Source organism: Electrophorus electricus, chromosome 3 (genome assembly GCF_041902795.1).
Source record: "Electrophorus electricus isolate QZ-2024a chromosome 3, ASM4190279v1, whole genome shotgun sequence".
NCBI classification, from domain to species: domain Eukaryota; kingdom Metazoa; phylum Chordata; class Actinopteri; order Gymnotiformes; family Gymnotidae; genus Electrophorus; species Electrophorus electricus.
In genome coordinates, this window is record NC_137499.1 from 28113960 (window position 1) to 28140004 (window position 26045).

General features: G+C 50.2%; 1 protein-coding gene across 16 annotated transcripts in view; it reads right to left on the minus strand.

Moving 5' to 3' along the window:
- Window positions 1-26045, minus strand: part of rbfox1 (RNA binding fox-1 homolog 1) — a 184500-nt gene that overhangs the window by 23578 nt on the left and 134877 nt on the right. For 11 of the 16 annotated variants that reach the window (XM_035523560.2, XM_081710910.1, XM_081710908.1 and 8 more), the window contains 4 exons: window positions 7838-8077; window positions 3276-3419; window positions 2697-2750; window positions 1430-1522 (listed from right to left, as the gene is read on the minus strand). In XM_035523560.2, the coding sequence (XP_035379453.1) occupies window positions 1430-1522; window positions 2697-2750; window positions 3276-3419; window positions 7838-8077 (531 nt within the window). Of the gene's footprint in view, window positions 1-1429; window positions 1523-2696; window positions 2751-3275; window positions 3420-7837; window positions 8078-11236; window positions 11403-21016; window positions 21209-26045 lie in introns of those variants that run through there. The other 5 variants (XM_081710912.1, XM_035523573.2, XM_081710914.1 and 2 more) reach the window with 4 other exon arrangements.

The window sequence follows — 26045 nt, forward strand, 5'->3', positions numbered from 1 at the left end:
TACACTAAACCTCCAGAGTATGTACCACATGAAAGAACAAACACACACAAACAGAAAAAAAAACAAAAACGGAAAAAAAACAAACAACATTTAGCATTCAGACATCGCCAGAAAAAATAAAACCAACTGAAAAAGAAAGAGAAAGCAAAAATCTCATTCCAGCTTGAATGACAACTAACGGAAGGACAAAAAAAACAAAACAAAACAAAACAAACAAAATAAAAACAAGGGTGCACTGTTTAACACAATAATGGAAGGTAACAATCTGAGTAGGATGTGCACATGTCAGTCTGGTTCAATCAGTGCCTCTCACGCATCTAAATGTACACCCAAGTACACGTGTACCAAGATAAGGAACTGCATCGAGGAACTCAATAACAAGTCAATAACAAGGAAGGGCACGTGGATTCAGCACGGAGTACGTGAGATGGCAGATGGATCTCTGCACTTACCATTCGGAACCATCGCCCCACGTGTGTATTGCTACCATGGTTACTGAGAGTTTGGTGAGGGCTCTACGAGCTACCGTAGGAGAAGGAGGGGAAATGAGAAGCAAAATATGCCATATCTTACTAAAGGTGACGTCATATTGGAATTAAAAGATAAATAAATATGCAAATGAATAAAACCAAAGAGAGCGAGAGAGAGAGAAAGAGAATCCTTAAAAGAGACAGTGTTGAGTGGGAATCGGGCGACGACGCTACTCATTGTTTCTTCACAGTTGCATTACGCAGAGGTTGTCTCTCAAGCTTTGGGGTTTTTTTCTTTTCTTTATATCCTGATTATTTTTGGTGTTATGTCTTGCTGTGTGAAAGGAGCAGAGGCCTTCATCAACGTCTCCGGAGCGAGCCGCACACGGCCCGATTAGGGCTCCGGCCGGACTTGGGCTGCAGTGCCCCTAACGGAGGTTGCGTGGCATGAGCGGACACCTCGCGCTGTTTCGCGCCTCACCACACCCATCGGCATGTTAAGGCGACGGATGTTCTTAAGAAGGAGGAACAAAAGGACAAAAAAAAGAAAGAAAAAGCTAAAAAAACAACAACAAAAAAAAAACCAATTGGGTGAGTGAGACGATCGTACGCACTGACCGCAGGTCTGACGGCAACTGTCGTCTATTACGGCGATGCAACTGTCAGAGATCAATGAGTGTAGAACAGGAGGTGAAAGCGAGTGAAGGGTGGGGGAGGGGTGCACACGTGAACACAGGAGTGATGCATCTGGAACAGTGAAATGAGAGTGAAGCACACGCAACGAAACACAGGAGAACCAAAAAAAACCCCCCCAAACAAATCAGACAGACAAACAACAACAACAACAACAACAGCAACAACAGCAACAGCAACAGCAACAACAAACCAAAAACAGAGAGAACAGAAAGCAAGAGCAAAAGAAGGAGTCGTTCGAGAAGGGAAATATTTGTTACATGCACCTCTATTTTACGGCCTTCTACCACCGTGCCGTGTAATTTCTCCCTGGCCCTGTCCGCATCACCACTACTTTCGAAAGTTACGAAACCAAAACCCTGCATGCAGGCGGGAGAGGGGGGGGTGGGGGGGAGAACAACATGCACATCATTAATTCAGTCAGAGCACACACTCCAGGACCAACAAAACAGTCAAACCAACACACGCAACACCAAAATCCAAACTCAAAATGAGAAGAAGAAGACTGCTTCAGCTCGAGCCCGCAGCTCCGCGCTTACACGTCACTGCTGCCGCCGCGTTTACACGCCTCCCTGCTGCTCGATTTGTTTTTGTCTGATTTTTTTTTCCCGCCCCTGCGCCATGCAAGCAGCGAGACGGGGCGGCCATTAAACCAAGGGCGTGAACAGTATTTCAAACAGTTCGGGTCAGAACCTCTAAGGAAAACACGAGAAAAATAAAATGTCATCCCCAAGAAAAGTCACGGTAAGTTGGAGCCCCCCCCTCCAAAAAAAACAAACAAAAAAAAAAATTATCCCTAAACAAAACAAACAAACAAAAAAAGGATACTATTAACAGTTTGTAACAGATGAAAGTAAAACAAAAGGGATAAAAATTGAATGCTGTAAATCATCACTGTGCAAGAAGAAGAAAAAAAACATTCATAAGACAAACGACAACACAGAGTGCCCTGCAACCCTCATTAACATGCATTGTAATACACCCCCCTACTGAAACAGGACACCATCGTTCACGTACAGCTAAAGAACAGTGTGAACAACACTGTCATGTTGGCCAGTCAGAAGGGGGATTTTCCCTAATGCCACACTAAAGATACTCAATTTAGGATTCTGGAGAGGGAGAGATCAGATTAGACGTTATTTTAAACTGTTCAGCCTCTAATTCAGAGGAAACTGAGGATAAAAGAAACAACACAGAGACGCCAAGCGTCAGTGTGTTCGACTAAGGGAGCGGGACTCCAGCAACTGATGTGTATATAACAGAGACGTTACTCAGACTATAACTTAGACATTAGAATAAAAAAATACACACTCTGGTTATTTTAGTACTGAACACTGTAGTGTTCCTGTTAAGTTATGGACATGTACAACATTGGCTACAAGGACTAAGTCTAGTAGGACAATCAGCACATATTTACTATAGGACATATTTATTGTAAACAAATACAGCATATAAACACAATTATGTAAAGGTACTGCATTTCAATTCATTATATGTGAGAAAAGCCATGCATAGAATAAAATGTGCTCATACCTTCGATCCTCTCTCATTAAAAATGATCTCAACGTCTAAGATTTTACCAAATTGCTGAAAAGAAGATAAACATATGAATCAGAATTACAAAGGGCCTTTTCCATGTTTACCAGGTGTCAGTTCAAAGTTCAGACAGGTCGTAACAGAATAGATCACATATGACAGAGCTTAAAACTTCAAAACACCAACGTCGCCTGGTTAAGATGGCCGCCCAAATGTACCTGCGACGCGTTACGGCAGGCAGGTTGTTATCTGAAAGCTTGTGTTGCCGGAGTCCAGGAACTAGCCTGCATGTCACAGAAATCTTTTTTTCCCCTCTTTTCCTTTTATTTCACGTTTCTTATTTTTTACAGAATGTCAGGCTTAACACATCTTAGGTAGCTTATCCGGGGGCAAAAACATTGCATTTCAGATGTGTTTTCAGGCCAGCTCCGCCCCACACACACCTAAATAAGCCTTCACATCTTCTGTGGTGAAAGGATGGCAGAACAGCATAGCCCTCGAGCGCAGGAACCAGATTTACTGTGATACCTGACAGCGAGATGTTTGACTGGGGGCGTGGGGGGTGGGGCTACTTACTCCGAACATTTGCCTGAGGTCTGGATCTCTGAACCTGAAAGGGATGTTGGAGACATGGAGCCTCTTGGGCTGTGTCTTGCTTTCCGTGCTTTCGGACGACTGTGTCTGTTGCTGGCTGTCTGTCTGTGCTGCGTCGTCTGTCTGCTGAGGTGCAGAGAATGAGAGAAGAAAACGAAGAACAGGAAGCAGGGGGTGGGGGTCAAGAGAGAGCACGGGGGAGCAGTTAGAGACTGAAGGTTAATGCTATGTTACATTACCTAGTGTATATTGTACCCTTTAAGCGGGTGTCTTCTTTCTGGCCTTGGAATAAGCTGGAGTCAGTGGTGGTGTAATGGGCAGAGACTGTCAGTGTTAGAGCTGCTGTTCGTTTGGATTAGTACACGGCACTGGCCCTCCTCCCGGTTCTCCTTTAGGGCCCGAGGAACCACCGCCCATACTTCCATATTAAGAACACTAGCTCTGGAGCTTCTGTTCAACACCTGCTGCTGCTTCCCATGAACACGCCAATACAAAAAACACATGTAAACCACAGCACGCGCGTATGCGTGCACACACACGCACACGTGGCACAAGTGACTATGGCAGTGCGTGTGAGGGGTTGAGGCCAAGGCAGACCGCCTCTTGTGGAGGCTGTGGGCGAAAAGTGACATGGCTGCTTCCCTATTTCTCTCTCTCTCTTTCTCTCTCTCTCCCTCCCTCCCTCCCTCCCTCCCTCTCTGGAGCTACACATGACTGCTGGCCAGCTCCCTGTGTCTATCTGCCTTTTGTCAGGACTCATGCCAGCAAAAAGAGAGGGTCTAAACCTATGCCCGTGGTGCGTGTGCTAGTCTTTAAGGGGTGTGGGAGGGGTGTATGTGTGTATGTAAATGTGTGTGGTTTGTGTGTACAAGCATTAGCTGGAGAGAGAATTGCTGCAGCTTGCCTTTTTCCTCTTCTTGTGTGTGTGTGTGTGTGTGTGTGTTTATTATTGTTAGTTCTGCTTCATCATAAGAAGAAGCAAGTGGGTCTGGAGCTTAGAGCAGCACCCCGAGACATTTTTTCAAAAACTTGGAGAAGGCCACAGTCATTCTTCATCCTTCAGCAAGTCCCTCACTTTTCCAATCCTGACGCAGCTGGTACCGTCTTACACTATAATGCTGCCTGTCTCCATCACATGCATGGATGTCTGCATTAAAACAAGCTGCAGAGGAACTGCACCCGTGTGTGTGTGTGGTATAATCTAAGAAACTGCTTTGGGCTATTCTAACAACAGTCACAAAAATGCCACTCATATACCCATGCTGGAATGAAGGGGGAAAAAAGACTCCCTGCCTATCTGAATATGTATATCACATCATCATAGTGATTATACACGCCAAGCCGTATGGACGCAGCTAAAAACGAGAGAAGGAGAAGGCCTGAAGAATTGCTCCGGTGGTCTTTCAAGACATGAAGGGGGGGGGGGGGGGGAGCTGTCGCGTGTTATTACAAGTCATAAACAAAACAACGCCCACTCCTGAACGCAGAGCTCGAAGAACAAAGGGAGATCAACTGGCAAAGTGGCACAGTAAACCATCGAATGTGAAAGTGACGAGATGTGTGCGGGCTCTTATTGCGTTCGCAAAATTGCACCTTCCCCGGGCCCGCGCGAGGCGCGCTTTAATGACGGCGAGGAGCCCTGCAGAAGAGATGAGCGCGGGATCATAATTGGAAATACGCGCTTTCTGCTTTATGGCCCCTCCAATAAAACAGCGGGGAGGAAGGAGACGCGCTCCACGCCCGAGCCTGCTGCTTGCCGCGGATGTACGTCGGCGCCTAAAGATCTTATTTCACAGTCTGTGGGCGCGGCGGCGGTAACGGCTCAATTAATCGATTTTGAAATCGATTAATTGATCGTGTCTGTGTTAGGGGCGTGGCACGGCCGCGGACACACTGCAGGGCTGCGCCGGGGGAGCGATCTTTTGGGGCGCGAAATGCGGGGGTCCCTTTGTGTCGTCGCCGGGTCGCCGTGCGCTCGGGAGGCTGGAAGAGATTCGCGCAGAGCGAACGGAGCGAGGCGGTGGGCGCGCCGAGGTACGGCGCTGTAGCCCTGCGCGGACAGATATGCGCGATGCTATCGAGCGCAGCTACCTAACACAGATAGGCGCGGGCCGGCCGAGCGCTTTCGCGAGTCGAGTTGCCGGAGAAACGCACGACACGAGTACAATCCATCTAATCATGATAAACCGTGATTGATTCTAAAAGTGGGTAGTAAGGAAAAACGGCGGGACAGGCGTGTGTGTAAGAGGAGAGCGGCGACGATGCGGAAAGGGATGGGGGTTTAGTGTGATAAAGCCAGCTGCTCTGAGAGGACACCACCTCAGCCAGCGAGAGCCAGTCAAGGACTGATCAGGCACGCTGGAGTTGAGAGTGTTTACCAGTCATTGATCTCACACTGGGCGTTAAATGGCAAACAGCGACAAGGATGTTCGTGCGTGCAAGTGTATACACACACATACACACAACTGATGAAACGAGAGGGCCTCATGCACCTACACATATGGCAGGCTTGGACAGGGAAAAAAGAGGCACACAAGGACGAGTGTTGGCTATAATACTACACTTCCCAGAGGGCCGAGAGGTGAAGGGAAATGTGGCCTAATTAAATTGCTCCCAATTGATCTGCCTGTTTTGTTTAATCATGGCTTTCAAATGAGGGGGCTCCTGTAAAGATAATCTACAACAGAGAAAGTCCACTAAATATATATTTTAGCCATGTCATATTGAACAGGGGAGGAAAAAAAACTTATGACAGAAGCCTGAATCCGGCTATAGGGGGTTACTCAACCCAGTTAAAATAAGAGGAAGATTTCCTATCCCCAAACAATCCCAGGCTGCTTGCCAAGTTAAAATACAGCCTGTGTGTATATAACATGCAAACAGCTGACACTTCATAACGCATACCATCTGTGTTGTGTCATTCCCCCCACAAAGGACTGTTTCAAATGTGAAAATAAACAAATACCAAAAAAGAATAAATAAAGAATAATAGATTGTGGTTTTTTTGCCATTGTTTTTTTGCCTCAAATGATTCATCTATGGGGCATGGAATGAAGCATATGGATCTGGTTTCACTGCTCATCCTGTTCAATATCAACAACAACAAAAAAGGGACAAACAGAAAAAGTTCCATAAAGGAAACACGCTTAACAAACCCCCCCCCCCCCACCGCCTCTCTCATGCACACACAAAAATTGCTTATCATTTAATCTATGCATCCAGCCACTGCAAAAACATATACAATATTTTTATACAGGTGTTTAAAAAAAACAACAACATAAAAAACACGCAGTGGGTCGGCAAGCAGTACTGACATATCATAGAACAGTGAGGTTTTCAAAATAAAAGTCTGCTCCTGGCATGCAACACAACCAATGACTGTATGATTCGACCACCACTATCCTCAGACTAGGCCTTCCAGTCCTGAAGACCCGCCCACTGTAGGGGAAGTGGCCGAGGCCAACGAGGCCAACTCTGGCTCTCCCTGGGCAGAGAGGAGAGCAGCTGTACAGCGCCCCCCCCCCCAGGCATGCCACACACACACCGGCGCACGCAGCGACCGCTATCGCCCCCGCCAGGGACTGGCGTTGTGGTACGGCAGCGCAGCCAAGGTTTCACGATTTCTGGAAGCCGGCACGCGGACGGGAGCGGGAGAGTTCGGAATCCCCTTTCCGTGATAGTTAGAGAGAGAACTGCGAAAAAATGACATTGCTTTAAAAACAAGTCAAGGCAGATGAGGTCATAGTTTTGGACAGCGGCGCAGTTTGGCCTTCTCCCTATAACCCTACAGGCTGCGAGGAAAGGAAAGAGGCAGAGAGAGAGAGAGAGGGTGGAATGGGGGTGGGGTAATGGAGTTTCCAGATGTGCTTTTGCTCTCTTTCTCCTCGCCACTAAAAAGAAACATGAAAGTAAAGGTAGAGCACACAGAAACAGCTGGTCCTGCCATGGCGCGGAAAAGACAGTCACATTTTCCTTCATTATAAAAAAGCAGGGATTGAAAGTTATCTCTGCTTAATTTCAATAATCTAGTTTTACATGTTTTTATGGAAAATGAACAAACAACTAATGAATAAAACTAAAAACTAAAACTGCTACAAAGAAGGTCAAGTGAGGTTTCACCTCTCTGTTAACTTGCGCCGCACTCTAGAAGAAGTGATATTCTTTGAAAATGGTTCCAAAACTATTGAAGGGCACATCCCCCCCTCCCCTTGAAAGTTGTGAAAGGCTTTGAACTCCAGTTAGTGAATGAACACCAAGACATTCAATTATTAAAGGCAATGCCCTAAAACATATGAAAGATTCAAACAGCATGAGCCACTGATGCACTAAAAGGGATGATCTGAAAGAGCGACTCAATTCCAAACCCCAAGCTAGAGAGAGAGAGAGAGAGAGAGAGAGAGACAGACAGACAGACAGACAGTGAGATAGCAATAGACAGGGAGAAAATGATGCAAGTAAAGACAGACAGACAGACAAACTGAGATATAGATAGAGTGTGGTGGCTAGGTGTGTGTGTGTGTGTCCATCTTCTGCCAGACTCTTACTGTGGCGGTGCCGGAGACAGTCTGTACGCTGGTGTCTGCGCTGGGCTCGCTGTGTGTCTGTGCCGTGGGGTACATGTTCAGGGGGTGCTCTGGCACCGGAGTCTGCCCCGGGTAGTCCGGGCCCGGGTGCGGGTGAGATGCCGGGTACTCGGCGGGGATGCCGTTCTGGGCGGGGGCGAACTGGGCCGAGGGGTACGGCTGGGCCATGGGTTCCGGGGGCGCTGGGGTGTCCTGATTACCCTAAAGAGCAGAGCGGAAGGGGAGAGAGGGGGTTAGAGCATGCAGTAGGGCAGCGCTGGAGCTCCCCATGCTCACACACACGCGAGCCCTAAAATAATGCACCCAGTCCTGGCTAGCGTACGGCTGCGGCATCGATATTTGTGATATAATCCGCGACAGCAGATGTGGAAGATGAGACTGCTGCTTTGCGTATGCTTCGCTGGCATTGTTTTGCTAGGAAAGACGTCTTTGGTCTTCTCAAGTTCTCAGGAGCAAGAGATGGATTTACAGTCTAGCCAAGCACTGCCAATAGCCAACATATGTCCGCAACGAATGCAGAAGCTTGTGACTTTTTTTTTCCTTCTTCATTTTTACTGAAGCCTGCTGAAAGCAGGAGTCTTTCCCACAGTCCCGACCAGCCGCAGTGGCCACTAAGGAAGCCTCGGACAACCTCGAACTCGGGGGCCGAATCGAATTTCACCGCCAGCGCTAACTAATAAACAAGCCCGTCTACTGACACACGCGTCCGCACACAGCTCGCAGAAGACGTTCATTTCGAGCGGAGCTTTCTTATTCGATCAGGCTCTGCTCGGCCGCCGCCAAAGCGCCAGGATTATCCACTTAGGCATGGAGACGTCTCAGGGCTGGGCAGCAAATCCACCGCGAATTTCCACTTTGCATGCCGAGACTGAACGGCTACGAGAGTTCTACATTAGCGCCCGCGCTATCAATAAACAAAGCTGCGTTAGCGCGGGCACAAAAGCCGTTTGTGGCTCGAGTCGTACGGCCTGCAGTCGTGGGCATCGTACAAATAACAGCGTACAAATAAATGACACCATCCGGAATTGCTTTATGCAGATTTCCTATAAGATATGATATCCATTTGCAAGAAATGCTGCTTTATCTAAATAAATAATAATAATAATAAAAACTCTTTCCATGTTGATGCAGTTTCGTGTCGAGCCGAACTCTGTGCTGCTGTCCTCCTGCAGAAGTAGATTACTTCTGTTGAAAGTGCACTTAACGTAAAACACTGCATAAAATGTTTTTTAAAAAATCAATCTGCAGGGGGTGGGGTGGAGGGGGCACAATCTGTGACATCACCATCCGGCCATTTGCATCTTTCAACCTTGAAAGGGAAGCGTTTTGATCCTGCACCTCACACACACACACACACACACACACACACACACACACACACACACACACACACACAAACAAATGCAGTGTGTGTAAGATCGCACACTGTTCAGCAGCTGTAAATGGAAAGTGTACACACTAGTAATGTAGTAACAGCTTCTTATAACAAAACAAGCCCTCCTTTCCTCCTCTCCTCACCTCACCTCACCTCTCCTCTCCTCTCCTCTCCTCTCCTCACCTCCCCTCCCCTCACTTCTCCTCTCCTCACCTCCCCTCCCCGCCTGGCTGGGAAGCGGGTCCCAGATGCACGGCGAGGTGCTACTCTATAAACGGCTGTGTATAAAACCTCCCCGCTGCTCGCCAAGCAGATGTTACACACACATCCCACTGCTGGCAGTTCACACCATCAGCACTTTACATAGCACCTTCCCCAGATTCAAAAGCTGACGCTTCACGCCATAATAATTAGGCTATCATTCGATCTGGAGGTGTTAAACCTCTTAAAGCACAAGTGTCAAAGACGCGAAGGGGAGGGCGGGAGGCGGGGATGGAGGAAAAGAGGGGGGGAAGAAAAAGCAGAGGAAAGTGATAAAGAGTAAACCGAAGGAAGAGGAAAAGCAAAAAGAAAGAAAGAAAACGTAAAAAGCAAGGCGAAGAAAGAACAGAAAGAAGGAAGGAAAATGGTGTGATTAACAAAGAAGACGAGACAGAAAGACAAAGAAACCAAAGGAGGAGAGCAGAGCAGAGATCTCTGGAAGTGGGCCCTCCAGCGCCGGCGGGTTCTGCAGATACGACGGAGAACCGGCATTGCCACGGCGACCGTCTGGCTCCGACCACACACCCCACCCCACCGCTCCGCTGGCCCCGGTGGAGCTGGTGGAGGCCTCCGTAAAACAGCTGCTGGCCAGTAGAGGCAAGGAGCAGGCAGGCAGTCAGGCTTGGCTGAACACTCTGGCCTCCACCCTAATGACAACCACATTCGGAGGCCCTCAAGTGTGCTTTACGTGGCAGTGCGCTAGACTCACTGCTCCTCGCCACTCGGCTCGCAGGCTAACGCTGCGCGAACGGACCAGGCGTGATAAGACACAGGGCCAGCTTTTCTTTTGCTTTTCGTTTGCTTTTCATGACAGCACTCAGTCCTAATCTCACACGCCGGAGTGGGGGGTTAGAGAGAGCTTCTGCCACTTTTGTCCTTATGGCACCTTTAAACATATAAACCCTTTCAAATAAAAGCTGTTTCTTTTTTTTTTGTTTTTTTTTACCCAGGAGGGACACGTCACACAGGACCGCCCGCACTGGATGAAGCGAGACACGTACACGAATCCACAAACGCCACACTGCTGATTTTAACACAAAAGGAAAGCTTTCAGCAAAAATGGGCACTCAGAGTGCTAACGGGGAGTGTGGCGGTTCAGTCTCCCACCGTCCTGCGGCCGGAGGGCCGTTTGCGGTTGAAAATCACCCCGCGTAGCCTCCGCTCCCGAGCTCCACGCCGGCCCGTGGTGGGGTGGGGGGCGATTGCGAGGGGGGCGAGGCTGCCCGCGCAGCCTGGCTCTGCGAAAATGACTGGCACTGCAGCTGGCTGCTAAATTTGTAATTTCAGCCACCGAGACAAACGTGAAACGGAGCCGGCAGAGGAGAGGGAGGCGGGGGTGGGGGTGGGGGTGAGAGAGGGCGAAAGAGCAGTACAGGCATGGAAGAAAGCGAACCAGCTGCTGATAAGACAGCCTGAAAAGAGTAGCAGAAGGGGGCTCCCTCTTTCTCCAATGCGCACACACACTTTCTCTCTCTCTCTCTCTCTCTCTCTCTCACACTCTCTTTCTCCCACACATATGCACACATGCGCTCTCAGACCCTCTCGCTCTCTCTCTCACACACACACACACACACACACACACACACACACGCACACGCGCGCGTGCGGCCACACCGCCCGCATTAGACTGCAGCCACAGCACAAAAGGGATGCGAGGAGGTAGAAAAGAGAAAGAAACTACAGGAAGACGCTTGGTAAGCAAAATAAGAGGGGAAAAAAAATACCTGCTCCACCATCTTGCTTTCTTTATCCTCCATAAAGCAAGCAGCTGTAGTCCCAAGCCCTGCAGCACCGACCCAGAGCAAGCATCAATTATGGATGAGGGTGTGTGTAGTGAACGTGTGTGTGTGAGTGTGTGTGTGTGAGTGAGTGAGTGTGTGTGTGGGAGAGAAGGGAGGGCTGGAACCGGAGGAGGGAGCTAACGTTAGCGAATGCCATGCGCCGAAATCTTTGTGCTCTCCCTAGGTTTTCTCTCTCCCGTTACAAACTCTCTCTCTCTCTTTGTCTCTCTCTCTCTCTCTCTCTCTTTCTCTCTCTCTCTCTCTCACTGTCCTCTGCATTTCCCGCTCTTGCCGCTTTAACAAACGGTTGTGGGGTTTTTTGGGGTTTTTTTTTTTGTCAGAAGAGAAGTGGAATTCGAATCTTCTGAAAGCACACAAACGTAAAATGATTTCATTTTATTTTTGACTTCAGATTTTTCTTCTACCGCGCAGGAAAGCAGAGGCACTCATGTTGCGCGGCGTGGAGGAAGCCAACCAAAAGCGTTCGCGGCTCCCTGCTCCTCTCATCACTGCTCCAAATAAAAGAAAAAGAAATCTGGAAGCAAATGGCCAGTCAACAAAGACCAGTATGCTGTGTGGCTTTCAGAGCCATAAAAAAAAATCCCACTCCACTTCAGAAGGCCATTTCAAGTGTAAACTCAAGCATGCTTCCCTCGGAACGCCTGTAAACGCTTTTCTTAGCGTGTCCACTTATACAAATAGTGAAGCTGCAACAGGAATGAGCTGTTTAAGGAAGGCCATGAGAGGGACACGGCACCTTCTCACGTTAGGCAGGTTACTCCACACGAGGTGATGGAGGACGCTCAGCAGTGCCGGAACCAAGACGGATGTCCTGTGATACTGGAGGCATCCCGGGTGATTTAGTAAAGCCAGGCAGCACGTGGCCCTGTCGTATATCACACCCCCGCGCTGCTACACGGCCCTTTCCAGCGAGCGCGAGTACACACACACACACACACACACACACACACACACACACACACACACACACACACACACACAAAAGGCACGATAGTTAGGCTCTCATTTTCAGGTCATTCATTGCACTCGCTCTCTTTCTCTGTGGCGCAAACTCACGTGTGCACAGGCACATACACATGAACATGCACACGTGCGTGCACACACACACACACACACACACACACACACACACACACACACACACACACACACACACACACACACACACACACACACACACACACACACATACACACAAACTCTGGTTAGCAGTAGCTTTGGCAGTACCGGCCAAAGAGAGAGAAAGAGAGAAAGGCAAAAAGCTGAAGATTAGTTAGAGGAGATGACTACCCTTACACCCCCTGCCCCACACACACAGATTTGCACAGCAAAATCCCAGGCCAAGTCTGGCCAGGACAATCGGCTGAGTCTAGGCCTTCCCAAGCCTCCGCTGGCTGCAGACCTTTCCTATCGCTTGGACGTTCGATCGACCTTCAGCTCGCTCGATGCAGGCGTGTGTGTGCATGTGCGTGTGTGTGTAGGAGAGAGTGGTCTGGCAGTCACCCCCCTGCTTTAAACGGTGAGCTGGCTTCCGTCCAGATCCACAGGGTGCCGCTCTGGTTGCTCTTGCACCTCAGAATAGAGGGCAAATTGCTCCCCAAGTGCCCCCCGGTGACGCCGGCGGAGAGCGGCTCTACCTCAGCACTGTGGGCTCCGGGCCCCAGGTCCCCCACACATGCTCATTATTTCAGGCTGTGTGCCGTGTGCCCCCCCCCCCCCCCCCTCCCCACGAGCCCCCAGCGTCTCTCTCCAGCTCCGTGCTATTAGCTCTCCAGACAGCGAACGCACTAACGAACGCGCAGAGCATTTTTCCGCCTTGGGCTTTCGCTGTTCGGTAGAGAGCTCGGTGGCAGAAAGCTCGAAGTTAACTTGCTCTCTGCAGTGTGCCTGCGAACTATTTCAAATGTGACCCACCCTGTTGTCCACTAGGGGGCGAACTTTCAGGATCCCTGAACCCAAACGAGGTGTATCCAGGATGCTCTTATATACGCAATGCACTTTAGCAATTATCCTGTAGACAGCAAGCTGTTTTCCCTGCAGACAGTTCTAAAGTGAGGGTTGGGCAAGGAAATGAGAGGAAATTTGTGTGTGTGTGTGTGCGTGTGTGTGTGAGAATATGCGCATGTATGTGCATGCGTTCCTGATTAATATGCACGTGTAAGTCTGTGTGTGTTTCTGTGTATCTGTGTGCATGTGTGTGTGAGTGTTTCTATATTAGTGTGCATGTGTCTATGTCTGTATGTATGTATTTATGCACACGCTTGTGCAAGTGTGTGTGCGTGTGTGTGTTTCTATGAAGGAGGCAGGCCTGTGGGACTGTGTGGGAGTTAATGGGTGAGGTCTGTGCACGAGCCAAGAAGCAGCTCACCCTGCCTTCTCCTGCATTATCATATTAACTGACATTAGCAGACCAACTCTAATCTGATGCCTCTCTCTCTCTCTCTCTCTCTCCCTCTCTCTTTTTCTCTCTCTCTCCCCCTCTTTTTGTGCCTACTGCCTCCTTATATCTTTCATTCACAGCCCCTCTTTCCTCTCTCTCTCTCTCTCTCTCTCTCACTTTCCCTCCCCTCTGTCTTTCTCTCTCCTCTATCCCTCCCCCTCTCTTTCCCTCTCTCTCTCTCTCCCTCTCTCTCTCTCTCTCTCTCTCTACGCCCGCGCATCGTGGCTGGCGCGGTGCACTCCATGCAAATGAAGACATAAAGTGGAACCAGTTCATCAATCACGGCGGCGCGGGGGGGGGGGGGGGGGGGGGGGGGAGTGAGCCTTGCCCGAAGAGGAGTAGCCGCGTCCTCCCCCGGCCCCGTGCTGGGCCACCTTCCTGTCAAGCACCGCCTCTAATTAAGCATCTAAAATTGTGTGCCACCCACGGCCAGAGCCCCCACCTACCTGCCCACTCCCCCATCACATGGCCGCGGCCCATCCATTTTCCGCCTGCCACCTTTCCTAACTTTCCATCGCAGGCGTCACGTCATTCCCTCTGGCCGAGACCCCGCCTCTGGCTGAATGTAGTAAGCTGAACTGACCCCCGAAGGCGGGTCAGTCTGTCCCAACACTGCAGGCCCGACCCCGGCACTCAGGTATTCCTCGTCAGAATTTGAAATGACTTCACTGAGCTCTGTCTGAGTTGCAGGCTAAGCAGTGGAAGTCAGAACTGCTCCAGGAGTGTCACTAGAATCAGAAGCGGCTCTGGAGCGAGCGGATCTGGACTGAACGGAGCGTGGTGTCAGGCGCAGTTCCCGCGTTCCCTCTCACTGGAACCCCAGCAGGATCGCGACATCACGAAGTGCTCTGTCCGAGGGGTTGGCCGAGGCTCCTGGCGCCCTGTCCGCTCATCAAAAACTCGCTCATCCACCAGTCTGACCTTCCTCTTCCACGAAGCGGTGTTGGCTCCAGCCCTCTCACCGGCCGCACGGACATTGACATGTGATCCAGCGCCTGTCTGTCACACGTGTGCCTGGCTGGGGGGATCTGGTGCTTCAGTACGTCCCTGGCTGGGAATACTCTCTTCCTCCCTCGCTCCACAGAGGACTGGCTGCTTTACAGACGCGGTTTATGGGCACCACAAGGCTACGCGGCCCGATTGCGCAATAGGAAAACGGCATCTGGCAAGATTGAGCACGACTGAAGAAGCAACAGAAATCCCTGCAGACATCCTACTGTAAATATTATGTTTGCCGGTTTTAGAGTTCAAACATACAATTTTCTGCGCTGGCCCTGGCCACGTGCTCGCAACGCGTCTGAGCGGGAGAGCAGCGAGAGTTTCGGACTGTCGAGACTCTGCTTCAGAGCCCGCAGCCTTCCGACTTCAGGTGTCCACACCCCCTCTCTTTGATCTGACGGCATGACAGAGGCGCCGAAAATAGCGTCCGAGGGGCGGGCTTTTGCGAGACTCAACCGGCAGGCGCGTTTGTCGGCGGGCCGCGAGTGAGCTCCTGCTTCAAAGCCCCACCAGGCTGGGCCGCTCTGGCTCGTGCGCCAGGAGCGTGGGGTGCGCGTGCAGCTCACGCCGCACGGAGAGCCGGTAATGATGTCTCCAAGCCGGGGCCATGCGGACCCCGCCGCCTCATTATCTCAGACGTGGTCCGCCGGACGGGTCAGGGCGGCTAGAAACGGGCCGACCGGTCGTCACGGCTGCCCCCACCCCCACTCCCCCTTTCCCAGCTTCCCCTGCATGTGAGCACGCTCAGATGAGGTCGAGACGCTACATGTCTGGCCGTCATTATCTTTACATTGGATTTCTCCTATGGCGGTTTGTCTTTCCTTATCATCTGACTGCGTCTACTATGACAACGCAGCATTTCAAAGGGCAGAACAGTCTAATGGGTAACCAATGTGTGGTTTAATAGTGTAGGGGCAACGTTGAGGTCTGGGCAGGGTGGGGGCTTTGCCCTACAGTTCCCGGAGTACTGGAGTTGTTCAGTCCCTCGAGCAGTTTTGGAAAGTCTCTGATAGGATTCAGCGCACAACCGGAGTCGAGAAAAGCAGTTGCTATCCGTACAGCAGCGGAATGCCAATGACATCATGCTCAGGAGTAAGTGAATATGCATGTGGGAGGGGCAGAGGAGTAGATGGAGGGAGAATGGAAAAGAGGCAAACAGAGAGGGTGGGGGGAGTAGGATAGAGGGAGCGCGATCAGATGGCAGATATGGAGTCTGGCTGCTTCCTGCTAGCTCTCCTCTGATGTGCATCACTCCTGACCAGCGGGCTGCGGACCAGTCGCCCCTCTACAGGAGGAGCACATGTGTTTCCAGGGCACAGGCCTGGAGCCTTCCTGCAGCCACTGCGCTGGAACAAATCTGCTTTCCATTCCGCGCTGCAAATCTCATGTTCTAGCGGGGCCGAACTTAGAGGGGCTCAGTCGTCCGTGTCCGCCCTGTGTGAGCTTTCTCTCTCTCTCTCTCTCTCTCTCTCTCTCATCCCTTCATCACCTCCGGCTCCGCTCTCTGCGGGCCCCCCATCCCTGCAGGGGAGTTGGCACGCAGGCGGCAGAAGAGGCCTATCTCAGCATCGTAAACATCCACACCAGCCGTTAATAAAGCGCGGTCATTAAGCCAGTTCTGCTTCAGGTTAATTTACTAATCAGCCAGGCAGGGGCGCCACCCTGAAGCCCACACGTGCCAGGCATGACTCTTTCTTACACACACACACACACATCTGTAATTACTTTTTGTGTCTGTCGTGGGCAAATGGAGAGAGAATGGTGTTCCTGGGCGGACATCGACTGTGGCCCGGCCTTATGGAGGCCGCCTGGAACCCTTCAGACGCGCATAATCAATCTTATCTGCTGCATGGGGGATGACGGCTTCCAGAGGAATAAACACTGCCATTGCCAACGTCCTCGGGCGAAGCTCAACTTGATGCCGCTCCCTGAACTACCTTTTCAATTCCTCTCTCTCTCTCTCTCTCTCTCTCTCTCTCTCTCTCTCTCTCTCTCTTACATTCTTCCCTTGCACCTCCTTCTGAAGCCTCCCGCGAGGAAAGCCGCAGACTCCGCTGTCGCGTTCGGGGTATGGGAACGTGAGAAAGATCGAACACAGTGGTGGATCGCTCCAGGCTAACACCGTGCCGCTCTTAAAGAGCCCCCCTGCCATCTTCCCTTCTATAACAACAAAGCTCTTCAGATGCAAAACAGAGGTGGGCGTGCTTGAGTGCCAGAGTGCGAGAGTGCTTGTGTGCGTGCATGCGAGCGTGCACCTGTCGGGAAGGCCCCCGCGCGGAACCAAAGGCCGTCGAGGTTCCGCAGGCCCGTTCAGAAGCAATCCGAATGAGCCCCTTACTTACAACCCATTGCCGTGGCGACTGCGTGGCAAAGATTCCGCTACCAGGTCACACGCCTCAAACGGCCCACGTGGCCCTTCATCGGAGTAGCCGTTGACAGGCGGCAGGTCGATGGCTCGTTCGCCCGGGTCATGCCATGCGTGGACGGCGCACAGCTGACAGAGGGGATAGCTCACGCACCATTAGCACGTCGGCGGACTGAGTCATCGCACAACGCCTCGCACTACAGCGGGGGCCGGAGGAGACGGCGGCACGCGATGGGAGACGCGCTCACCGAGCTGAACCAGCACACAGAGGCAAACACACACGTGTGGCCGCACGCGCGCAAGCACACTGGGCTATTAAAAGACTTTGCTTTGATTAGCTCGAGCAATCAGACGCACAAAGGCTAACTCTCTGCTGTCAGGACGCGAGAGCTTTTCTCTCCTCGATTGTGTAAGAGTGTAATAGTGTTAGTGTGCGTGCTGCTATCAAGTGCATGTACCTCAGCCCCTGCATCTGTTCCATGCATGTTAGTGCTGAAGTGAGCATATGTTTACATATCTAGTCAACAAAACCAGGACCAACTGGGTTTCATCACCAAGTTAGTCACCAAAACAGCTAGCTAGGGAAAGCCCTAATAACATCTTCCACTGTGTCATCTGCTGAGCTCTCGTTCTTGAAAACCATCTAACCATCAGTCAACTTTCTCCGTTCCTAGTGTGAGGGGAGGGGAGGAAGTCCCGGCGAGTCTTTGATGTGTCTTTTCTTTGTCTGAGGTAGGCACATCAGCTGCAGAGAACAGTGGCAATGCCCCCCCCCCCAAAACATCAGCCAGACACACCCCCCCCCCCCCCCCCACACACACACACAGTAAGCCAGTGTGCAGGCAGCTAATAAGCGGTAAACACCATGAGTGGATGACATGGTGAGTTGCAGAAGCCGTGCTTTCTGCCAAACATTAGGGGTGTGGGGGTGAGGTGTGAGGGTGCTGTGGCAGGGTGCGGGGGGTGAGCTTTGTGTGAGCGCTTTTCCTCCTAACATTTTAGAAAAAAAAAACGACTACGGAGATGAAAAAACTAATTTGAATATACATACAATATACAATTTTAATTTGATTGGTGCATTTTATTTTCCTGTCACTGACAACCATTTCAGGGCACAAACATCTGGGGGCTGAGGAGGGGTTCCCCTGAATGGGCTGCGTGCAGTTAGCACATGCTCATACATGTGTATGTATACACTCACCAGCCACTTTATTATGTACACCTGTTCAACTGCTCATCAACCAATCACATGGCAGAAAGTCAATGCACGCAGACTACCTGCAGTACAAAGCGAGCATCAGAATTGGGAAGAAAGGTGATTTAAGTAACATGGTTGTGGGTGCTAGATGGGCTGGTCTGAGTATTTCAGCAACTGCTGATCTACTAGGATTGTCCTGCACAACTGAGCTATGCACGCGACACGTCATGCTGAACACGTGATACGTCAAGCCTTGAAGCAGATGGGCTATAGCGGCAGAAGACCACACTGGACGTCACTCCTGTCTGCTAAGAACAGACAACCGAAGCTACAATTCATGTGAGCTCACCAAAACTGGACAAGAGAAGACTGGAAAAACGTTGCCTGGACTGATGAGTCTCGATTTGTGCTGCGACATTTGGATGGTAGGGTCAGAATTTGGCTTAAACAAGATGAAAGCAAGGATCCATCCTGCAGATCCAAGGTTCAGGCTGTAGTGGTGGTCTAATGGTGTGGGGGAGATTTTCTAGGCACACTTTGGGCCCCGTAATACCAACTGAGCATCGTTTATATGCCACAGTCTAACTGAGTGTTGTGCTGAGCGTTGTATCTTCTGATAGCTACTTCCAGCAGGATAATGTGCCATGTCACAAAGCTCAGATCATCTCAAACCGGTTTCTTGGTCATGACAGCGGGTTCACTGTACTCAAACAGCCTCCAGACACCAGATCTCAATCCAATAGAGCACCTTTGGGATGTGGTGGAACGGGAGATTAGCATCACGGATGTGCCGCAGATAAATCTGCAGCAACTGCCTGATGCGATCATGTCAATATGGACGGAATCTCGGAGGAATGTTTGCAGCGCCTCGCTGCAGCATCTATGCCGTGTGAGTGTGTTTGTGTGTGTATGTGTGTGCAGACTCTATAGTAAAACAGAGGAGTCCATTTGTGTGGTGTTTTGCTCATGCTGCTCAAGAACCCGTTATAGTCATATAGGGCACAATATGGCTGCCATCACAGCTGTGACCATGGCGACGGCCCAAACACAAAGCACTCATCAGCCCCGTCTCCACCCCCCGGCTGCCCTGCTCCAGGACTCGTCAGGTACAGGTGATGTTAATTACAGGCATTATTTACACAGCTGAAACAAAGCAGCAAAGCGGCTCTCTGCTGGGCTGCCTTGAGCCGACTCGAACACATATGATGCAGACCGCTCACTTCCCAAGCCCCCCCCCCACACACACACACTCTGCACTCTTCTTCCTCTTCCTCTCTATTTCTCTAAAAAGAACATGCTGAAAGAACATTAATCATGCATCATGTTTAACCTTGAAATCATGTCATTTCATCTGACTCTGCTGTCTGCTCTGTATGTGTAAGCTGTAAAGATTCCAGCTTGCCTATATATGTACTAACTCTCCCAAAAACCAAACCCCACCTCCCCTCCCCCCCCCAACGTGGATCATGGGATTTCTCTTTTTTAAGCAGAGCCGTCTTCAGCTTTGAAGCAGACTGTGAATCTTTTTTCCAATTCCCGTGAATAGTTCAGGCTATATATTATCCTCATGTCAGAGAGCAAAGGGAGCCAGGACAGAGAGGAGTGAGAGAGAGAGAGAGAGAGAGAGAGAAAGAGAGAGAGAGAGAGATGGGATAAAGACAGAGCCACAGAATGAGACAGAGAGAAAGAGAGTGACACAGTGGAGAGATGCAGAGCCAGAGAATCTAAAAGACAAAAAAAAAGTTAGAGAGAGAGAGAGAGAGAGAGAGAGAGAGAGAAAACAAAGGCTGAGTTTCTCAGACAGATGTTGCAGGGGTCTCTGACAGTCGTGTCACAGCAGATGTTGAGAAGAGGAGGAGGGACAGCTATGGGCAGCCATAAAGGTTGCTGGGTCAGCCACATACGTATAGTAAGAGCAGGACTCATCAGTCACAGACGGACGCACACGGCCGGGATCTGGCCAGGACACCCAGATGTCCTGCAAGTCCTGCGCTCTTAGCCGCTGAGCCGGTCTCCAATCTTTTTCATTTCAGTTACAATTACAATTACAGCCATCGCCACTGTGACTCAGCAAACATTAAGATCAGTCTGTGCGCTTTGCGTGCAGTATGTCTGTCAGCCAAACGGACAGGCAGAGAACATCATGCGGCAAAGATGTTTCCTGTCGCAAGCTCAAGGCTTCAGGTATGAGGCAATTTAAACTTAAAGAGTATAACCAATAAATGCAAAAACAAATTGCATTTTCACTTTCTAAGCCAATTTTATGGTTTCACTCAGTTTACCACTATTAAAAAGAACAATGGTTTGTTGTTGTGGTTGTTGTTTTTAATAATTTAATTCAGAGTCTTATTAAATGGCAGAATGGAGATTTCCAGTCACGTGCGCGCAGGTTTCTCCACGAGTGAGTTTGGAGGACTGGCATCTGTCATAATTATGCTCACTTTTAAGACAGACCTCACCATCTAACAAGATATATCCCATTATTGCCAGATGTTTTAAAATTGCCATTATAAATGTTTACACAGTGTAGTAACTCAAGCTATTAATTTCAACTTGCAACATAAAAATACTCCAAAAGCAAGCATAAAAACATTAGTGTCAGCTGCTGTAAATGTTGCGCTATTAATTTCAGCCGAGAGACACAACTTTCAACGTGTCCCATCTGTTATTGTTCCAAATGACCCAAATTGCCTCACAAACCTGCTACGTGGAATCATTTTCAGCACGAGCGCTAATGTCGCATAGCTGAAACGTTACCGCCAGCATCCTGTCGTGTAACTGCGCCCTTGCTGTGGCTCCTGCAGTCAGTCCTAATCGGACGCCTTCGAGTAAACGGCATTTGTATGTCTTCGCATCATTCGCGGATCATGCACGGAGCTGCCTCACAGCAGTACTGGGCCACAGCGCTGTGGGTGCACAGAGATCCAGATGAGCTATACATTGGTTGTGTGACTTGGGGAAGCCTCAGGGGTTTATAGCAGGTTTACCGGAGGTCTGCACCTATCAGCTTCCCTGCCACGTGTCAGCTGCGACGAACCAACAAACTGTCAGCCGCAATCCCAGCATCTTCTCCGCGCCGCCAAGGGTGGGGAACTCCCACGATAAGGAAGGGCGTTGTTTTCTTTCACCTTCTCGCCATCTTTTTTTATTATTATGTGACACCCTGATATGAACTGAGCATCAAGATCGAACTGTAACTCCCTCCCTTTAGCCGAGGGGCTGCTGGGAAACGGAGTCCTGTCGGCAGCAGGGTGTTATTCGCCTGATTAAAGGTGCGTCAGAGCGGCCCAGGTGGATCTGTCGGTCTGTCGTGCAGCGGCAGGTGAGGAAATCCACAGCTTGAGGGGCTTCGGGGGATGAGTCCGTGGCTCTGACTGAGCATGGTATACCCCCAAGCAGCAGGGAGGTGGAGGGGGAGCCCACACAGCCCACAAGGACTCCGGCGCTTAGAGTGCCTCCATGAAGAGGAGCGAAGTTGACAGACAGGGCTGGCGAAGCCGACCTTTGCACCATGTAATAGACAGACGAGGGGGCTAGAAATCACACTGTCACCAATGACGTCCCTGTAAATACTGCCACTCCATCACCCAACACACACACACACACACACACACACACACACACACACACACACGGGCACATGCACGCCGCAGAGAAGCGCATTAGCATTAGAGATCTCAGCGGCGACCTCACCGCTCAAGATCTGCACACACCCGCTACACATGTGCGCGTGCGTGTGTGTGTGTGTGTGTGTTTGTGCGCAGTGCGCTGTGGGACTACAGGGCTTGCCTCTAATTGCGGCCTTAATTGTGCCGGTGATTCTCGCATGCTGCTCTTACGTATGACGAGGCCGGTGTGACTTATTGACAGATCCGCCTCACAAGCACGGTGACCTGACAAAAACACATTGATTAATTACGAGCCATCCAAGACAATTAGCCGGAACAGAATGCCAAACAATCCGCGGAGCGAACTTCCCCGCGCTCCCGCGCCGACCTAGCCTCGTTTTAAACCCCGCCGAGGATACATCAAACAATTTCTTTCCCCGCGTTTCCAAGGCAACATTAATATGTTAGCTCGTCGGTTTTACTGGAAAGCATTTCACTTGACACTTTTAAAAAATGATTTAAAAGCCGGCTTAGCATGTATGCCTCATCTGGCCTGTGCTAAATCAGCCTGCGGACCCTGAGTCTTCCTGGCTGTCGGGGACGGGCGTGGACGGAGTGGCGGACTGGCCACTTGCCGCTCCAGCCTCGGAGACGTGAGCCCGGGTTGGCTGCTCTTCACCAGCCGCATGCATTTCCATTTGTTTGCGCGAGCCCCGGCGTCGGCCTCGGCGGTCCGCTGGGCACTCTTTACCGCTCAGCTGCCGTGGCAGGCGGGTGGCCAGCGGGATGAGCTGAGATCAGAGGAGGAAGAGGAGGAGACTTCTCACCCCCCCCCCCCCCCCCCCCCCGCTCTGTACTCACACGGCCAGAGACACAGCAGGTCCTGCGATAAAACCCCACTCACTCTCTTCCAACCACAATGTCCATTTAGCCTTTTTTGTTCTTCACATGTCCATCTCTCTCTCTCTCTCTCTCTCTCTCTCTCTCCCTCTCTCCCTCTCCAGCTCCTCTTGTTGAACCCCCCCGTTTTACACTCTCTTTCTATCTGTCACCCCCACCCCACCCCCATGGTGCAGGCTGCTTCCAGAGTGAATACCAATCGGCAGAGGAGCTTCCAGCACTTACCGTAACCGAGGCAGCGCCGGCCGCCCGGCGAGATGCATTAGATTAGGTAATGGTGAGATGAGTGATGGAGGCGACCGGCCTCCTGCCGCAGAGGTCCCGGAAATAAGCACCCACCCCGGCCTGCATATTACACCCTCGCGTTATACCGGCCAGTGATAGAATAATGTCAGCCAGGCGCTGGGCTAAAATTGAACTGTCAAGAACTGTCAAATACACAATAATATGCTCTGCAAACCTAAGCCATCGCGTCTGCCTGAACGGGCCGGCGGGTTCCGGCTCCCGACGCTGACAGTCGCCGTTCGACCACAGGCGCTTTCGGGCCAGTGGGCGGGACGGCGGCACCCTGCTGACAGTGCAACCGAGCTCACCTCCGTCTGCTCCAAGGCTGACACAGGCCTTCAGCTCAAGAGTGGTTTATGTTTTTAGGTAGAACCGGATTTGAATCTTGCAGCAGCAGGGTCAACCATTTGGGCCCTAATAGACAAGTTTTTTTGTGTTTTTTTTTTTTTTACTCCTCTCTGAAAATCCTTCTTTTACTCTGCTCCGCCATACGGGTGTGTTAACGCAAGCACCTGCAGGGATAAATGCTCAACCTGCTGGCCGTCACGTCTATGGCTCCGCCCACGCAGTGCAAGCTGGGAAGTTCAATTCATTTAAGCCTCAGATTAACTCTCACACTTTTATTATATGCATTATAGTCTGGGACATTTCCCCTCATCACACAATGAAAAAAAAAAAAAAAAAAAATCCATGCTTACAGCCATTCATGAATATTCATGAACGTTCCTATTTCTTTTTGCTTAAAGAGTTTAGCCCTTAAGTGAACCTTGTGCGATTGAACTGCATTATCACAAAATGTATAATTAATTTGTAAAGCATATGATAAATTTAAAATGCTTCTCTCAGGGTCTGAATCATGCTGTTTTTTTAGAGGTTTAGCCAGAGATATCATCACTTCGGATAAGCCACAAATCAATAGCTGTGTGATACCGTGGGCTTCGTTCACTCTCTGATGGCATACAGGTTCATTTAGTTAATGGTCTAAAGAGATGGGGGTGGGGGGGAAGAAACGAAGGGCCAGTACTAATAGCGAAAAGCTCCAGACAGCACGTAGGCACAGCCCACTTAGAGCGGAGTGGATCGGGGGCCAATTAGTGGTCCCGATAGTCTTGCAGAAACCTGGCTGGTTGGGGGGATAGAGCCATGATGGTGGAGGAGACAAGGGGTGCAGGCCACAGGGTGGTGGTGGTGGTGGTGGAGATCACAGTGAGGGGTGGGGGTGGCGGTCAGGGTGGCGATAGCAGAATACTTGCAGGAGAGACGGACTATCTGCGGCGCGGAGTGCGCGGGAAACAGGTGTAACGGAGCGCGACGGCCCGCAGGCTCTAGGAAAGCTCCCGCTTTTAAAAAGACCAGGCAACTTAGACGCTGAGTGCAATGTTACCGATGATAGATAGATGATGTTGTTATGAGCCCTCACACACACACACACAAAGACGCACACACGCACAGACAGACAAACCTACTCTTGATCTCTTAATCTTTAGTAAATATTGCACGACCCTTTTCTACCCATTTATAAGACATCCATTTTCTCTCTTTCATACAAGTGGCGTGGAATGAATACACAGAGAATTCCCCTGTTACCTCCGTAAACTCTTTAAAATAACCTAAATCAGAGTCCCCCGTAAAGCGAGAACTGCATTGACAAAGCCATCTGTGTCTCGGTGCGTCCATCCTCGGCAGACGACGCAGGAGGGAGGATTAGACCTCCTGCCAGACCGTCCTATTACCTCAGGGGCTGAACCAGACTTGGCATTGCGCTTCTTGCCAGGCTATGATGTTACTGGGCCGTCTGCGGTGCGGAGACACTGAAGGTGTCTTAAGGACATAGTGTGGCCATTGTATTAAGCTTGGGCACAATCTGGGCCCATTAGTCATCGCTGGGTATCTCCCAGGTTCCAGCCACCCCAAACACCCATGGCTGCTGCGCTCAGGGGGCTCGCCCACCCCCTCAGCCGGCACAGTCTCGTTCTTTTGGTCTTGTTCGGGAGGCGGAAGTGGTCCGTTTTGTCAATGTCACCACAGATATCCGTATATACAATGCAATTAAAGATAAGTCTAATCTCACACGCCCATGCCAGGCCTTCATTTTTAGCCCTCTCTAAGCCTATGGCATGTAGAAACCAGAGGGATTAGCTGCACACGTCTGTCTTTATGAATAAACTCAAGTGCAGATCCAGCAAGGACAAACACACACACACACACACAGCCAACATATGCAGGTTTCTAATCTGAACATATGTCTGTGGAATCGGCTCAGAAAGTTGCACGGAGGATCTGAAACTACATGTTTTGTTAGATGTTCTGCCGAGCGGACGACTTTTCAAAATCTCAGAATCGATTTGCTGCTCGTACTACACAATGTTTAGTGGTTGGGGCCTGTTGTGTTGTTGATGTCGAGGTGTGCATGCTGCACGAGGGACCATGGACGAGGCACATACATTCAACTGAGGAGATGCCCAACAAACAGCGCTCTCTTTCATGCAAATACACACGGGAAGTGCATGTGACATGGTCGAAACACATCATGACATCACTACTGGCTGTTGTGGCCGTGTCTACACTAGTCTGAACAGAAGCAAGTCAAAAGAGAAATTATTCAGAGGAAATGATGTAGGAAGAATTGGGTGATGAGATATGGGCAAAGAGCTAGAGGAAGATGCTACAACAAAATGCAATAAAATGTGTTAAACTGTTCAAGAAAGAAAATTAATCAATTGCTATGGTTTGACCTGAAGTTTCATAACCCATAAGCCTTGAAACAGGTTAATAATATCAAGAATGTTTATTTTATATGAACTGGATGCTTGGTGTAAAGAAAAACATATCCATTCTCACACATGGAAAATCTGTGCATAGATCAGAACCATTCATAAGTTCAATGAAAGCTTTTATAGAGGCCTATTCTGTTTTAAAACTAATCTTTTCAACTA